General features: G+C 46.3%; 1 protein-coding gene and 1 pseudogene across 2 annotated transcripts in view; both read right to left on the bottom strand.

Moving 5' to 3' along the window:
• Window positions 1–2,658, bottom strand: part of LOC146752977 (kinesin-like protein KIF20B) — a 28,850-nt pseudogene extending 26,192 nt beyond the window's left edge. The window contains exons 1-3 of the transcript XR_014940267.1: window positions 2,541–2,658; window positions 2,162–2,419; window positions 1,831–2,004 (exon numbers count right to left, since the gene is read on the bottom strand). The product of XR_014940267.1 is annotated as a kinesin-like protein KIF20B (transcript). The remainder of the gene's footprint in view (window positions 1–1,830; window positions 2,005–2,161; window positions 2,420–2,540) is intronic.
• A 3,839-nt stretch (window positions 2,659–6,497) lies between these two features.
• On the bottom strand, window positions 6,498–11,550 carry LOC146752976 (hydroxysteroid dehydrogenase-like protein 2). The gene is made up of 6 exons (XM_085531114.1): window positions 11,328–11,550; window positions 9,458–9,652; window positions 8,899–8,988; window positions 7,870–8,016; window positions 7,184–7,312; window positions 6,498–6,807 (listed from the first exon to the last, which is right to left on the bottom strand). The coding sequence occupies exons 1-3, from the start codon at window positions 11,401–11,403 to the stop codon at window positions 8,930–8,932; spliced, it is 330 nt and encodes a 109-aa protein (XP_085387240.1). The 5' UTR covers window positions 11,404–11,550; the 3' UTR covers window positions 6,498–6,807; window positions 7,184–7,312; window positions 7,870–8,016; window positions 8,899–8,929.
• Between the last annotated feature and the right edge of the window lie 3,070 nt (window positions 11,551–14,620).

Raw genomic sequence — 14,620 nt, 5'->3', positions numbered from 1 at the left:
GCCTGGTCCCCCTCTGCTCTGGGCCCTGAGCTGGCCCCAGCTGTGCCTGGTCCTCCTCCATCCTGGGCCCCAAGGCCCTGCCTCTGCCTGCTCCCCCTCTGCTCTGGGCCCTGAGCTGGCCCTAACTGTGCCAGGCCCCCCTCTGGCACAGGCCCTGCCTCAAGCCCCGCCCCCTGTGGGCAGCAGTGCTAGTGCCTGTTGGTTTTGCTCTCTTCCCTCTTCTTTCCCTGTTCTCTTCACAAATGCTTTCAGATCCCCCAGGATGATGTGCACTGATACTGCTGCCTTCTTCCTGCACAAACGTTCTGGGCAGCTCAGCTTTTTCTACAGAGCAGCGTGCCTTTGGAAGTGCTTGGAGGATGTAAACTAACAGCAAGAGAACACTGAGCTCTTCTGGGTCTTCCTAGGCATGGCAAAGAGACAGGAGAGTGTGCTCAGCCTCGAGTGGTTGCTTGTATGCAGAAATCACAGTTGTCAACATCTGTGCTGTTTTGCTGTAGGCAGTAGTGTGTGACAAGAAGCCTACAATTATCAATTTAGTGAACGTAATTAATTGTAACAGTTCCCCTTCCTTCTTCCCTCGACACTTGGGTTATGGAGTTCTCCTATGCTATGTGCCGGTGTAATACCTCTGAGCCACAGCACTGTTGCGTTTAGCAAAGCTCATGGCAACAGGCTTTGGCCAACCTCAGAGCTACGTAGATGATGATAAGATATCCGATGATAGGAGAGAAAATGAACAAGCTCCAAGGTGTTGTTTTTTCCTTCTAGTCAGCACGCCATCGCTAAATCTTCCATGCTATCACTTTTATCGTGACAGTGATGATCCCTTAACCTCACACCTTTAGCACAGCACTTTCTGTGGAGATTCCCACCAGTGACAAAGTATTAGTGCCGCTTTTCTGCCTGTTTCTTTTTTGTCTGTATTTTCCAGAATGTGGGTATTTCTTTCATTGCCCACAAACACTGCCCAGTGCAGGAGGAGGCAGGGACAAGAGTCAGGAGCAAGGGCAGAATAGTTTCTCTGTTAGTGAATGGAATGCTAGTGTTTTCTGCATATGGACTTGCCATAGTGCTTCTTACAAGGCCTAACAGTGGGATGAAATGTGCCCTGAAGCAGGTGTGCTTGCAGGAAGGCAAAAGAGAATTGCAAATAATGCTAAGGGGGGCCAGTAAGATGATCAGAGGGCTGGAGCACCTTTCCTGTGAGGACAGGTTGAGGGAACTGGGCTTGTTGTGCTTGGAAAAGAGAAGGCTCCAGGGAAACCTCACTTTGGCCTTCTAGTATTTGAAAGGAGCATATAAACAGGCAGGGGAATGGCTGTTTACAAGGGTGGATAGTGATAGGACAAGGGGAATGGTTTTAAAGTGATATGGGGACGTTTAGGTTGGATATTAGGTTGATGTTTTTCACACAGAGGGTGGTGACACACTGGAACAGGTTGCCCAGGGAGGTTGTGGATGCTCCATCCCTGGACACATTTCAGGCCAGGCTGGATGTGGCTCTGGGCAGCCTGGTCTGCTGGTTGGAGACCCTGCACACTGTGGTCCTTTTCAACCAAAGCTATTCTATGAGTCTATGGCTGTTTTTAACACCAAAATGCAACTTGGCTTGTAATTGTTTCTAAAATGATCTGGTTTGTCCTGTTTGGAATGTGATATTTCTACAGCAGAAGGATGCAGAAGTGAAAAGGCTCGAAACACTACTGAAGGAAATTGCCAAATGTTAGGACAACCTCGAGGAAGCAAATGAATCCATAAGAAAACCATCGAGATGAATTATTTCCTATGGCGAGACCGCGGGGGGGCAACGAGGCGGCCGCCACCCACCCCCCATCTCCGTCCCCTTCATCCAACATGAAGGGGGTGATGACGGCGGGGGGCCGAGCCCCTTCTCACACCAACTGGCTTTCGGGTCCCACCCCCAGCGTTTCCCACATGGTGTCGAACATGCGGCGTCGCCTGGAGGCGTCCCAAGGGGGGGGGAGGGTCGCAATTGAGCCGCTACGGGTAAAGGAAGGGGGGGCAAAGAGGAGTTGGAGACACCCCCCATCGCCAGGGGCCTTAGGAGCTGAATAGGGCATTGACCGGGAGGAGTGGGGGGGGGGGAAAGCGGGAGGGGCGCAGGGTGAGCCTTAATTCTGCTCCCCCCGACTCCAACCGCACCGATCAGCCCTGAGCCCCCCCCCCATCTGCAGCAGCAGCGCCAGGATGTGGAGGCGATGAGGGGGGGTCGCGTCGTAGGGCTCCAAACGGAGGCAAAGCCGTAACCCCCCTCCGGGGCTCCCCATCGTGCCAAAGCCCTCCCGTAACCCCCCCAGGCTCCGGGCGGCCAAACGCCGCAGGTAGCGGCTGCACGCTTTGGGCCGGGGGGGGCCGGGCGCCCGAGCCAATACTCTCAGGTATCCCCGCAGCCCCCCTTCGTTTTGGGTGGTGGGGGGGGGGCGCCCACGGGGGTACACGAGCAGCAGCAGCAGCAGCTCCACCTGTAGGGGGGGGACACACAGCCCTCCGTGGAGACACAGCTGACACGTCCCCACCCCTCTGAGGACACCCCCCCCCGTCCCCGGGATCGCCTTCCTCCGGCTCTGTAGGCCATAGGAACCAAAGCGAGGGCGGAACGCCAGTGAAGCGGATCGCGTTTCCCAGGGGACTCATTTCCGCAGAGCACGCGTTCCCTCCGGGGGAGCGGGTTACGGCACGGACCCATTGGGGATAATGGGGGGAAGGGGGAGTGGAGACCGGAGAGGCCTGACCTGGTTGCGTGAGGCGGAGGGGGGAGAACGGCAGAGGGAGCGGAAGAGGTTTGTGGGCTGAGGGCCGCCAACAGCCGCCCCCAAGGCCCCAGCATGGTTTAAGGGTGTATTTTGGGGCTAAGGGGTGGATTTGGCGTCCATAGGGTGGGTTTTGGGTGTATTTGGGGGCTGAGGGGTGGATTTGGGGTCCATAGGGTGGGTTTGGGGGGTATCTGGGGGTTATGGGGTGGCCTTTGGGGGTTTTAAGGTGGGCTTGGGGGGGTGTTTGGGGGCTGTGGGGTGGGATTAGGGTGCAGTGGGGTGGGTTTGAGGTCTATAGGGTGGGTTGGGGGAGGTATTTGGAGTCAGTGGGGGCACTCTAAGACCCCAGTTCAACGGGGGGAGGCGGGGGGGTCTCTTTGGAACCAAATTGGGTTGAAGGGGAAGGGGCGTGGGGCTTCAAGCACAGCCCCGATGGGTGGCAGAAGACTGAAAGGACAGAGCGGGAGGGGTCTGCCTGAGTGGCTGATGGCTTTGGGGCCGCATCCCGCCAGCCTGAGCCAGGAGCCTGGGCAGTAATGCAGCCTTCCCCACAGACAGCTGATGGGCTGTCCCATGGCTCTCTGGAGACGTGGAGAGGGACCAGCCCTGTGAACTGGGGGGCTCCTGGCCTCCCCATCCCTCTCTCGGGCAGCCACAAACAAGCAGCGACCCTTTGGCGTTAGGGAATGGGCTCTCGTTGGGTCACCCCCATGCACATCCCAGCCCACAGCCTCCAGCCTCACCTGTAGGCAATGCTCTCCCTCTGCAGAGAGCTCCGTCTCCTTCGCAACTGCCCGCTGTCAACACTTGCAGTGCTCAGGCTTCTGGTGTAGGTTGGAGTCATGTCAAATCTCACTGCAGTTGGGAAGGAAGAGGAGATTCGCCATCAAGCCTTTGGCTCGCTCACTAGCAGCACTCAGGCCTGTTCCCAGAGCCAGCCCTGAAACCATCTCTGTCCCCACTCCTCCTTTCTGCAGCTCAGCTCTGTTTTGGGGCTGCAGGAGGGACGTTGGCTATGGGAAAGAGGACCTGGCTGGTGACAAGAAGGCAGCAGAATGTCTTTTGGGGTCCCTGCCCTTCCACTGGGGGAGGGCAGGGCCTGAGATCCCCACATCCTCCTGCCATAGCCAGGGATGGGGGTACGTCACACCCAGCACTTCCCTTTTGGACAGGCCAACCATTATCTAAGGGGAAGAAGCCATGCTGAGCCGGCAGGAAGGTTTGAAACAAGTGAGAGCCCTGGGATGATGGTCAGCAAGAGACTGCCCACCTCCAGTTGGTTGCCTGTGCCGTGGAAAGGAGCTGGAAGCCACTTTACCTTTCCTGCCCTTGGAAAGAGGTGGCAAAGTCTCATCTTTTTTTGGCTTCCATGCCCCAGAGAAGCTCCCGGAGGACTTGCGGTGTATCAGGGGCGGCAGTTTGGGGACCAATTCCATTTGAAACCTGTAAGGGAGGAGAGGGCAGTGAGCGGCGTGACGCAGTGCAACAGCAATCCTTGCTGCTCTCTCTGCTTGTTTGCTCACAGGCACGTTTTCATGCTGCATGAAGGCTTTCTAAAGCTGTTAGCAGGGTCACTTGGGATAGGAGGAGGGGAAACAGTTTCAGGCAGAAAGAGGGAAGATTGGCTTTGGATGGTGTCACGGGTTACTTAGATTTACCTATGCCTGTGACAGGGGAAGCCACCATGTGGGCCCCCCCCGCCCCCCCGGGGCCCGGAAAGGAGGGGGAAAAGGGGAATGGGATAAAACAGCGGTTTTATTAAGGTTTCCAAAAGAACAGCTAAACTATAAAGCAGAGGGGAGCTGTTATTCACAGGTGTTGGATTAGATCTAATTTATGAGTGTAGCAGAAGCTACTTAGATGCGGGTGCTTAAAGCACATTCCTTCCTCCTATATTCTGAAAGAATACTTAGACCACTCAAGGATATTTCAATACCCTGAGCTTTTCCTGGAAATGCTTGAATATGGCGTAGGCAAACGAGAGATAAAGGAGAATCTTATAGCACAGGCAGATGACTAATGATGGTGCAAGCCATAAAAAAACACAGGACTACTAAAAAGGGAATGGAGATCAGCTGAGTAACCAAAAGAACCGGGTTTCAAATATTCATTTTTACACAAATGCAATTGTGATAGAGTAGGTGCATTATTCCGAGGGAAGGCAGAAAGTGAGATAGAGTAAAAGCTCTGCACTGTGCTGGTCACAGCACATTCAGCATTTTGCAAGCAGCTCCCAGCTGCATAGAATTGAGCAACACACCCATGAGCAGCCCACAGCACTGGAGGTGCTGCTGCCCTGCTGTCACCTACAGGTTGTGCTTAAAAGTACTACTATATGTGAATACTTATGCTGCAGCTCTCTCCAGCTCCTCCAGATCTGAGCAAGACTGGATCAAAGAAGGGTAAGGTGCCCTGTTTTTTGAAGCAGCAAGGTTTTTTATTCATAGGGGAAAAGAGGTGTAGTCCAACATGAACATGTGCCTCTAAAATCTTTGTCAGTCTTCAAGGGAGGGAGCTGAAATTTCATCTGATTAATTTTTCCCCACTCTCAGTTCTCAGGAGGGTCACCGGCTGAGGAACTGGCAAAACTCTTTTCCCATTTTGTTTTCAACCTTTACCTTTTGTCAGCTCACTCTGCATCTTCTAGATCCCAGCCACCCCCAGTTTCCAAACACACCACCTTCTCACCCATCCTCTGCTCATACATGAGGTACCGCCAGCTGATGTTTATTCAGCTCAGAGAACAGCAGCGTATCTAACGGTCTTTAGTTATTAACACAAAAATCTTACCATGTGCTCACACCAAGACAATCTGGTACCATCACCCTTTCAGGTCATGCAGCAAAGCACTTGTTTGACTGCTTTTGAAAGATTCTTTTTCTTGCACTATCCCCTCAATACTCTTCATCTTATCTAGATGAGAACAAGCCACATCTGCTTACATCTCCTTCCAGATGTAACAGCCCTGGCAATCCTAAGGCATACTTTCTGATTGCACTGCTGCAACCAGCATTACACATACAGTATTGCATAATGTAGCCAAGTGTGGGAACAACCACACAGCCACAGGCAAGCTGTCACCTCAAAAGGAAAGTTCCTTCATGTTTTTCATGGCACTGGGACTGCAGAGTGCATAAGTGAATTCAACATTCTCTGTATTATTACCAGAATTCAACAGGGATGGAACCTTTACAGCACAAATAATTTTGTTTGAGCACAGGATTTGAAGACTATAAACTATTTGACCATTGCACGAGTTAGAAAATAAATTCTAAGTCTTGAAATATTCTCTACATACTTAGGAGTAAAATGCCCTACATTTTGAGCAGTTCTGTTGGCAACACTGTGAGGTTGCTACCTCTGGCTTTGCACGTGCTCTTGAACCAGGAGGAGGATCTGTGCTCTTGTCCCCTTAGAGAGCATTTGTGCTTTTTCTCATGAGTTTCCATTCTTTCCATGCTAAAGAGGGAAGGTGATGTGCCTGTAAACATGTTGTAGTTTAAACCTTCTGGTGCTGCACGCAGGTGCTGTGGGAGGGATTACCTTGTTTGTGGCAGTCTGGGCTGGGGGTGTGTTTGTGTGAAGATCTGCAAGGTGATATTTGCTCCTCCCAGACTTCTTATGGGACATGCACGCATGCAAGCAAATATGTAAAAGAAAACCCACTTCAGGTGTGTTGCATTGCTCCAAAGGAGTGTAAGAAAGGAAAACACCAGTTACATAATAGAAGTATTCTCAAGAAGGAATTGTTTAATCACAAACAACTTTAAGTCTTAATAAAACTAAATTAGATCTTCTCTAACAGATCAGAATTTTATCCACAGTTGTTATACACACAAAAAAAGAGAAAAAAGTAGATTATTGTTTTAAAATGTAGCACTGCTATTATAAAAGAAAGGCTGGATGTTCTGCTGGTACAGCTTCTCCCTCACAGTTTAGCATTAAACTGTGGCAGCATCTTCTCTAGCTTCAATGCTACCTTTAATCCTTAATTTTCCTGACATGAAGGCCATGGTTGGCTTTAGTTTACCTAAAAAGAAGACACAGAATCATCAGGAAAAGGAAAGGAACTGGAGATTGTGATATCATATAGTAGTTACTTTGCTACCAAGTTCTACTGTAAAAGCATCAGAAAAGAGGTTCAACAGATTGACTGGATGCTTTCTGAAGCTACACTCTGAAAAGTTCAATAGCTACTGAACAAAGCAGTAGATATTTTTATTATAAAATCATGGACTCACAGAGTGACTTACGTTGGAAGGGAATTTAAAGGCCATGCACTTCCAGCTACAGCTCATCCAATTCCAAGACCACAAAGAGAGGTGAGCCTGTCAGCTCATCCATCAACAAGCTGTTTCCTGCCACCAGTAGCTGCCTCAGTTCTGCCAAACCCGTTTGTTACTCACCAGTGAACATCTTCACAAAGTCGCCACTCGACATGCTCATCACAACATCAGCTGCTGCAGGAGGCTTCCCAAACCCAGCACTCCCACTGCTGGTTTTCAGGTCAAGGTACCAAGTGCCTCCTTCATCACCTGAGTGGAACAGGGAGAACCTGTGGCAGCACCACAAGGACTGATGTGCCCTGCCCTTTGCTACCCCCGCCTGCTTTTCTCTCCCATCTTCGTGCTAGACGTGCTGGAGGTGCTGTGCCAGAAGCTGCCCCGCGCTCTCTGTGCAGACAAGGTCAGCCCCAGCAGATGCCCCACAGTGCCACAGTGTCAGGGGACAAGGCAGTGGCTGCTGGTGGAGCTGGAGGCAGCAGGGGTTTGGAACAGAACTACCATGCTGACCCTGTGCAGCACGGCCAGCAGGGTGACACAGCAGAAATGAAACACCAGGAAAACACACCACAGTCCCCAAAAGAGCAGCACATGCTGCTGATGCAGAAAGCATCTCCCTGTGACAACAGCAGCAGGGTAAATCCCACATGTGCTGAAGTTGGCTCTGAAAGGCAGCATCTTACAGAGCACACCCAAAGATGTCCCTGTTCCTAGACCAGTTATAAAAGACAAGTATTTACATGTGAAAATACAGACTGACTCTTGCTAGAAAAGTGAGCATTTGAGAATTTTACAAGTGATGGTCTTACCTGACAATTCAAACTGAAAGACGCCCTGCGTGGATTTCACTGTTTCTTTATTGAGTTCTCCCTGAATAACTCTGAATGTTTCTGCAACAGGCCCCGCTGAAGCTGATTCTTTATTAAGCTTGGCTCCACCTGATGCCTGTGAAGCACCTAAAAGAAATAGATGGATTCTCTGTAAAATGCTGGAACGCTCTATCTCACTTATCTTTCTAAGAATATATATGTTTTCAGCAGTTCTTCTGCAAAAGCTTCTAAGGTGTGAATCAATTCACTACTTTAATCAGCAACTTTCTACACTGCAGTGAATGTGCTCATTTAACATTAAGAAAGAGCATTTGCAATTTATAAGGCATGTAATGCTTAGCAGCCCCTAAAAGCCATGCAGAAGGTCAGTGTATCAGGAAATAATTATTCTACTCAGTGAATTGCTACTGTGTTGGAGATCTGGGCAGTTGGCAGTATCAGTTCCTGGCAGAAAAGTCTAAGTGCGCACTCACAAATAGTATTTTCAAGGGAACTGGGCTCTTTTCAAACTTAGCCTCTTTCTTTCCTATATTTGTTTTGGCACTCCTATAAAACATATCCAGTATTCCTATTTGCCCTCCAATAGAAACATCACTATTCTGAAAAAGTGAACCTGATGCTTTTGTAAAAAAACAACTTCTCTATTTCATCTTGTAGACATTCACATCATGTACGACTGTGAGAACTTCATGTAGGAATAGAAGCTTCTCAAGTTCTCACACTGCAAGAAAGATGTAACACTCCTGCAAAATATGCTGATTGCTTGTGATTTTTTTACAGCAATATTTACTCATAATCTTCATACCACTTAACTCTGGTGGTAAAAAGCAAAAAGGTTGTTCAAAACAAGGTGCTGATTATGAACTGTGAAAGTTGCAGACACTAAAGTCACTTCCATAAATCAAACAGCCCAAATACAAGAGATTTTGCCACATAGCTTGAATGTAGTCCAAAAGTAACTTGAAATAGAGGAGGCATTCATTATCATCACAAATAATTGACATGTACATGCAGAGGTTGCCCTTCCACGGCCTTCTGATTATGTGGCTGTCATGTCAGTTTCAGCATCCAAGAAGAAGTCAGGCATCAGGGGGTGACCTAAAGGGGAGTTGAACAATAACAGTAAGCCCAAGTAAGGGTGAACAGCACAAACAGGAATCCATTCTGAAGGCAACAGCACCTCAATTTACCAGTAAATGAATTACAGGTTGAAAGAAGACAAGGTGACATGTTTAGGTTCTGGTACATTTAAAATCAGACCCAGAAGCCTCTTACAAATTCAGTCAGAAACATCTGAAGATGAAGAAACACTATCTCACTATTTGGTAAATGCGCTTGTGGTGCAGGTCTATTTTCTTTTTGCTAATGGGTTTAAAATATACATATATATATATATTTATATAGGCATTGATTATTAGAGCCTCAGTGGACTATTATGTGCTTTCCCAGAATCCACATTCTCAAACGTGAGGCAAAGCATCTTTTGACTGAGTCAAAGGAATATATCCATATTCCCCATATGGCCTTCCTTCCTTCGCAAACTTCTCATTTTAAAGATCTCTTTTACCTGGTGCAATTGCATAGACATCAAAATCCTTAACGCCTTCTTCTCTCAGTAGAACTTCATCAATAATGAAGTTTCCAGTGAAAGTTTTCGGCTTTGTTAAAATGCAATATGCAGCATCTGCAATTATGTCAGTTTTTCTGCACTGCTTCTCTATTCCGGATCCTCCCAGCATATCCATAGCAGCTGTATGTATGGCTGGAAAATTCAGAGGACAGAAAATTACAAGTTTAACACTAATGACATCACATACTCATCTCTTTGGCAAATGCATAAACTTTATTCTCCTCTCACATGAAAGTAAATCATGAGAAGACTAAACTGTGAAATACCATCAACCAGCGAAGAATGGTCAACCAGCAAACAATCCTCAAAGTGTAAAGATTCCCTTACTTGAAAAGTATTAAAGGAACCAAAAGAGGAATAAAGGGAAGAACTCCTTGTAATATTCATATTATTCAATGCTTCTATCAATACTTTCCACACAAAGACTTCCTCTGGCTTTATTCAGGACATGAAAAACTAACAGGACAACTATCTTTCTCAAAGTGAACGTGCATCAGCAATTAACATTTTCTGCAGCCATTACCATACTGAAAATCTCAATTTTAGCCCCACAATAACTTGTGAGATAACAAAGTGACTCTAAGTTAAAGATGAGAAACCCAATAGCACAAACTCAAACTTTTCCTGGCTTATGCTCCTCTACTTTCACATTACAGCCAATTATTATTGTTCTAAATATAGCAAAACTATGGGCAAAGACTGATATGAAAAACCATCTACTGTCCTGCAATCTGCACATCCTTCCATCTATTTCATACAAAGTGCTGCTGGTTTTCCATTAATTCATACATACAATATCTTCCACTTTGACCCTGCAGTACCTCTACTACTCATTCACACTCTTACATCCTTTTGGCAGGCTACCTCTTTCACTTTTAGTTAAATCGAGAGCTCGTAACATCTCACTATCAGCATATTTTCTTGTTTCAAGGAGCTGGATGAACCAATAGAACCATACTAGCACAGTGTCAATCTCCAGCATTGAAGCTGATCACATATATATGATGTTCTTTAAATTAAAAACTTTGTAATTGTAATGTAGATACTACAGAAGTCACCTCTCTCACTCTCTAAAGTAGTTAACTTTTGTTTTGGCAGATAAACCTTTCAAAACAACATTTTTCTTCCTAGACTGAACATTACAAACTTTTATACTTCAGAACATGAACAGTTTTCATCAAGGAAACACTGATACATACAAATTTTGAAAGCTCACTTACTGCTTCTAATGCTTTCAAGACACTGGTCTCTTTGTTCAGCAGCTACCAAACCTTCAACAGCAGCCCTGGTCCTCACTGACCCATGGACAATAAACTGGAGCTAGTATAAGATGGGCACACCAAGTTATTTTTCTGCTATGCAGCCCTTCAGTGTGCTGTGACTTGCAAGAAGTGTTGGATGGTTGTGTGAAAAAGCAATTGATTTCCCACTCAGCCCAAACTTTTTTTTTTTTTACATCTACAGAGGTACATATCTTGTCAGCTTCATCTATTTCCTGGCAATCTAACTAGCTGGGGATTCTAAATATTAACATAAATGTCCAATGCTACTCAGGGATGGTGTGCAAACCAAAGTTTGAGTCATGTTGAAAGGAGCAGTGACAAGACAGGAGAAAAAGCAGAATGTGCTCAGGCTGAAGGCAAGTTTAAGTGAAAATAGGAAGGCAACAGTGAGAACTAGGAAAGAAAGCCAATACCCACACAACATCTTTGATCACAAAAAAATACACAGAAGTGCTCGGTGTTCTGAATCAGTCCTAAATAAGACCACCTGTATAGGACAAAACACAAAAATTCAAAATAATCACCTGTTTTAGGCCATAAAGCATTGACAGCAACTTCTCCTTTAAATTCTTCCGCCATTCCCAAGACACACATGGACATGCCATATTTAGAAATTGTGTAGGCTACAAAAAGCACACAAAAATCCCATATTTAGTTGATACATATTTAGTCTACACATAGAATTTTACTTTTGAAGGATGTAAGTCACGGAAAAATCAACTTTCTGGGGTCAAAGCATCATGTCACGGTTTGAACGAAAAATCCACTTGCACCCGTGACAGGGGGCCGTGGGCCCCGCGGGAGCCCTAGGCCAAAAGGAAAAAAGTTAATTAGGAAAAGAAAACAGCGGCAACGATCTAAGGAGGCACACTTATTTACTAAATACTATATCGAAATACAGGATAATAAAATATAATATAATATAATTGAAAATAGAGCTAACGAATCAGACAAAATAGGAGAGAGAATGAGTCCCATAACCGAGAGGCCTACTGTGAAATTTAGGCGAGACGGTGAAGGCTCCCACACACTCCCCTGAACGCCAGAACTCGAAAGAGAGTCAGTCTAGTCTGCAACCGAGTTAATATAGAGTCCAGGTCCTGTGACCTATCGTGTTGTTCTCTGGGAGATGTAGTCTTCTTCTGTAAGTAGCAGATTCAGTAAAATTATTCATGCTTTATATGATGTTATGATGTGGAATACTGATAGCAAATTTACAAAATTATTAAACCATGACATTCCACCCCTTATTCTACATCATTACATTATGTTTATACATACATACACACTCATACATACAGTTGTGAATAATCAGCAACCTTATTGTCTCAACAATTTATATTTATTCCATACTAATCCCTAAGTTGGGAACAAAACTCTGTAACCTAACTTACTATTTATTAATTTTTGAGAAAAAAATGGCAAAACTGCCAGAAAAAAGGAAGACATGTCAGCGGTAGAGGAGAAAGGTAGCTCTAGTAGGGCGTCCCCCACATCAAGGTGCACTCATCCTTTCCCATCCACCACAGCAGATTTCCTTTTGACTTATACTTCTTTCCATGTGTACTCTACACATGCATGGCCAGTGCACGATATAGTCCAGATGGAAAACTTGCTTACAGAATGCCTAATTAAGGCATATAGAAAAAAAAAAGTGTTTCCTTAACATTAATCCACTCTATCTTAAGCCCTGTACCTAATTGGACATTCGTCAAATATTTTCTGAGACTCTACCTATATATCTACAAGAAATCATTGGCTGCACTCCCCCAACATCAAATTCCCTTGTGGTACACATTGGACATTTCCATTTTTGTCCATCACCCACCATGTGCACCCAGGTCCCTGGGCAAAGACAGTACCCCGGAGAGGTTTGCCCTTTCCAGACGCTGGAAGGACCCAAACTGTTTTCCCCAACACACTCTTTATGTGTACTACAGGAACCTTATCTCCCTCCATGGTACGTAGGGAGCTGGATTGGTTAGGACCATTACGATTACTAGATCCTCGAGTGTTGACCAACCAGGTGGCTTCTGCTAAATGGTTCTCCCAGTTTTTGTACGTTCCACCACCCATTGCTTTCAACATAGTTTTCAACAACCCATTGAATCGTTCAATCTTACCAGAAGCTGGTGCATGATAGGGAATATGGTAAATCCACTCAATGCCATGATTTTTGGCCCAAGTGATTACAAGAGAATTTTTGAAATGAGTCCCATTATAAGATTCAATTCTTTCTGGAGTGCCATGCCGCCACAGGATTTGCTTCTCCAACCCTAATGTGGTGTTTTGGGCGGTAGCATGGGGTACTGAGTATGTTTCGAGCCACCCAGTGGTTGCCTCCACCATGGTGAGTACGTAACACTTACCATTGTGAGATCGTGGCAAGGTGATATAATCAATCTGCCATGCCTCTCCATATTTATACTTTTGCCATTGCCCTTCCCCCCAAAAAGGTTTCATCCTCTTGGCTTGTTTAATTATGACGCATGTTTCACAGTCATAAATAACCTGAGCAATAGCTTCCATAGTTAAGTCTACCCTTCGGTCTCTGACCCACTTATATGTTGCATTCCTTTCTTGTTGACCTGAAGTCTCATGGGCCCACCGAGCTAGGAATAATTCACCCTTGTTCTGCCAGTCCAAGTCTATTTGAGCTACCTCAATTTTGGCAGCTCAATCAACCTGATGGTTATTTTTATGTTCTTCAGTAGCCTTACTTTTAGGCACATGAGCATCTACATGGTGCACCTTTACAACAATGTTCCTTATTCAAGCAGCAATGTCTTTCCATAGTTCAGCAGCCCAAATAGGTTTACCCCTTCATTGCCAGTTGTCATCTTCCCACTGCTGCAACCATCCCCATAAGGCATTTGCCGCCATCAATGAATCAGTATAAAGATGAAGCATTGGCCACCTCTCCCGTTCAGCTACATCTAAAGCCAGCTGAACAGCCTTTACCTCTGCGAATTGGCTTGATTCTCCTTTACCTTCAGTGGCCTCTGCAACTTGTCCTGTGGGGCTCCATACAGCAGCTTTCTATCTGCAATGTTTCCCTACAATACGACACGATCCGTCTGTGAATAGGGCAAATTTCTTTTCATTTTCTGGTAGCTCATTGTATGGTGGTGCCTCTTTAGCACGTGATACCTCTTCTGTAGGTGATGTTTCAATTTTTTTACCCTCAAGCCAGTCCATGATCACTTCTAGGATTCCAGGACGGCTGAGTTTTCCCATTCGAGCTCGTTGTGTAATTAATGAAGTGGCATCAGTAGCATGATGGGTGGAAGGAACCTGTCCTTTAAACATCCGGTTTATTTCTGGCAAGCGAGGTGCTAGAAGAAGCTGAACCTCTGTCCCAACTACTTCAGAAGCAGCCTGAACCCCCTCATACACGGCTAAGATCTCCTTCTCAGTTGGAGTGTAGTGCTCCTCAGACCCTTTATATGCTCGACTCCAAAATGCCAGCGGTCAGCCTCGGGTCTCTCCTGAGGCTCTTTGCCACAAAATCCAAGTGGGACCTTTCTCTCCAGCAGCAGTGTAGAGGATGTTCTTCTCATCCTGTCCCGTCCATACTGGCCCCAAGGCCACGGCACGGGCTATTTCTTGTTTTATCTGCTCAAAAGCCTGCTGCTGCTCAGGCCCCCATGAGAAATTGTTCTTCTTCTGTGTCACCTGATAGAGGGGGCTCACTATGTGGCTGTAGTTTGGGACATGCATTCTCCAAAAGCCCACTACTCCCAGAAAAGATTGGGTCTCTGTCTTGTTGGTGGGCGGAGACATAGCAGTGATTTTGTCAGTCACATCTGCTGGGATG

The sequence above is a fragment of the Coturnix japonica genome, unplaced genomic scaffold (genome assembly GCF_054131305.1).
Source record: "Coturnix japonica strain WE unplaced genomic scaffold, WE-NBRP24 Scf040, whole genome shotgun sequence".
NCBI lineage: Eukaryota > Metazoa > Chordata > Aves > Galliformes > Phasianidae > Coturnix > Coturnix japonica.
Note: the sequence above shows the minus strand (reverse complement) of the source record. Positions and strands in the feature narration are given on the sequence as shown.

Coding starts and splice junctions, on each gene's coding strand:
- LOC146752976 (XM_085531114.1), bottom strand. CDS start 11,403: ATGTCCATGTGTGTCTTGGGAATGGCGGAAGAATTTAAAGGAGAAGTT. Junction 9,653..11,327: donor TGCTTTATGGCCTAAAACAG/GTGATTATTTTG, acceptor TGAATTTTCCAG/CCATACATACAGCTGCTATG. Junction 8,989..9,457: donor TGTCTATGCAATTGCACCAG/GTAAAAGAGATC, acceptor ACTCCCCTTTAG/GTCACCCCCTGATGCCTGAC.